At 40.0% G+C, this 1,451-nt stretch overlaps 1 protein-coding gene across 1 annotated transcript in view; it reads left to right on the forward strand.

Moving 5' to 3' along the window:
• EMWEY_00055020 (hypothetical protein, conserved) overlaps positions 1–1,379 on the forward strand; it is a gene marked incomplete at both ends in the record, with an annotated part of 2,387 nt that extends 1,008 nt beyond the window's left edge. Inside the window, 5 exons of the mRNA XM_013480185.1 lie at positions 42–155; positions 538–674; positions 816–902; positions 1,129–1,180; positions 1,357–1,379. Coding sequence (XP_013335639.1) covers positions 42–155; positions 538–674; positions 816–902; positions 1,129–1,180; positions 1,357–1,379 — 413 coding nt within the window. The remainder of the gene's footprint in view (positions 1–41; positions 156–537; positions 675–815; positions 903–1,128; positions 1,181–1,356) is intronic.
• Between the last annotated feature and the right edge of the window lie 72 nt (positions 1,380–1,451).

Here is a 1,451-nt window from a genome sequence, read left to right on the forward strand (position 1 = left end):
GGTTTATTAGGGTTTATTAGGGTTTAGGGTTTATGCTGCAGTTGCTCGATCAATTAGCTTCCTAGGGTTTGAGCGTCATTATGAGGGTTTTGTATCCGAAGTGTTTATACCCCTAACCCTTCTTGGTCTTATGGCTTGTCCTGCTTACCATAAAGGTAATAAACCCTAAACCCTAAACCCTAAACCCTAAACCCTAAACCCTAAACCCTAGATATATTCGATACAGTAGATGTGCAATATATACAATAGGAAGGAAGTTTTACGTATCCATAAACCCTAGATACACAAGGAAACCCTAAACCCTAAACCCTAAACCCTAACGAAACACTAATACAACCTGTAGCTTAGACTGTAGCCTCTTCTAAACCCTAAACCCTAATTCAAACCCTAAACCCTAAACCCTTAGATCCCTGGATACCCCTCGCGTAATCCCACATGCTCCTTCCCCTTTTGCTGCTGCTTCTCCCCCTACTACTGCTCCTGCACTTCCTGCTGCTGCTGCTGTTGCTGCTGCTGCTGCTGCTGCTGCTGCTGCAGGTTACCATGTAGAGTTAGCTCGTCCTACAGTACCTGTACAATTTGTAGGAAAAGAACCTCCTCCTCCTTTCTTAGTTGATGTATCTAATCTACATTACTCTCCTCCTTATTCAGCTATTACTCTTGATTCTCTTCAGGTTAATTAGGGTTTAGGGTTTAGGGTTTAGGGTTTGGGTTTCAGGGTTGCGTTGATGCGGTTAAAGTTCGTAGGGTTTAGGGTTTTGGGTTAGGGTTTGAGGGTTTAGGGTTTAGGGTTTAGGGTTTAGGGTTTGTTGCAGAGCCAACTTCCTGCTGATGGTACAGCGCGGTTTTCTCCATCTATAAACCCTAAAGAAGAAATTGCTTGGGCATATGAGATAGGAACGGTACGTAAACCCTAAACCCTAAACCCTAAACCCTAAACCCTAAAAACACTTTTTCTTCTTTTCTTTGCTTTTCTTTATTTGTTGTATATTAGTGTTTATATTTTTTTCCTTCTCTGTCTCTCCTGTATATATTAGTGTTTATCTCTTCCTCTTTTATATATATTAGTGTTATTAGGGTTTAGGGTTTACTGTCTCCTTTTTTGTCTCTTTTTTTTTTTTTTTTTAGCTACCTGAGGTCCCTCTTCCTGCTGATTATAAAGACCCTAACTTTATTGATCGTAAAGGACTTATGATGGATGTATACTATAATCGCAAATTCCCTAAACCCTAATTTAGGGTTTAGGGTTTAGGGTTTAGGGTTTGGGGTTTAGGGTTTAGGGTTTAGGATTTGGGGTTTAGGGTTTACCGTTTGAAGTTTAGGGTTTTGCGGCTATTTGTCTATACTCTTATGCAGCCAGCAAAGAGCTGGTGGATTAAGATAGCAACAGTATTCATAAACCCTAAACCCTAAACCCTAAACCCTCAAAGATGTATATATATATATATATA

The sequence above is a fragment of the Eimeria maxima genome, genomic scaffold, assembly GCF_000499605.1.
Source record: "Eimeria maxima Weybridge genomic scaffold, Emw_scaff1706, whole genome shotgun sequence".
Lineage (NCBI taxonomy): Eukaryota > Apicomplexa > Conoidasida > Eucoccidiorida > Eimeriidae > Eimeria > Eimeria maxima.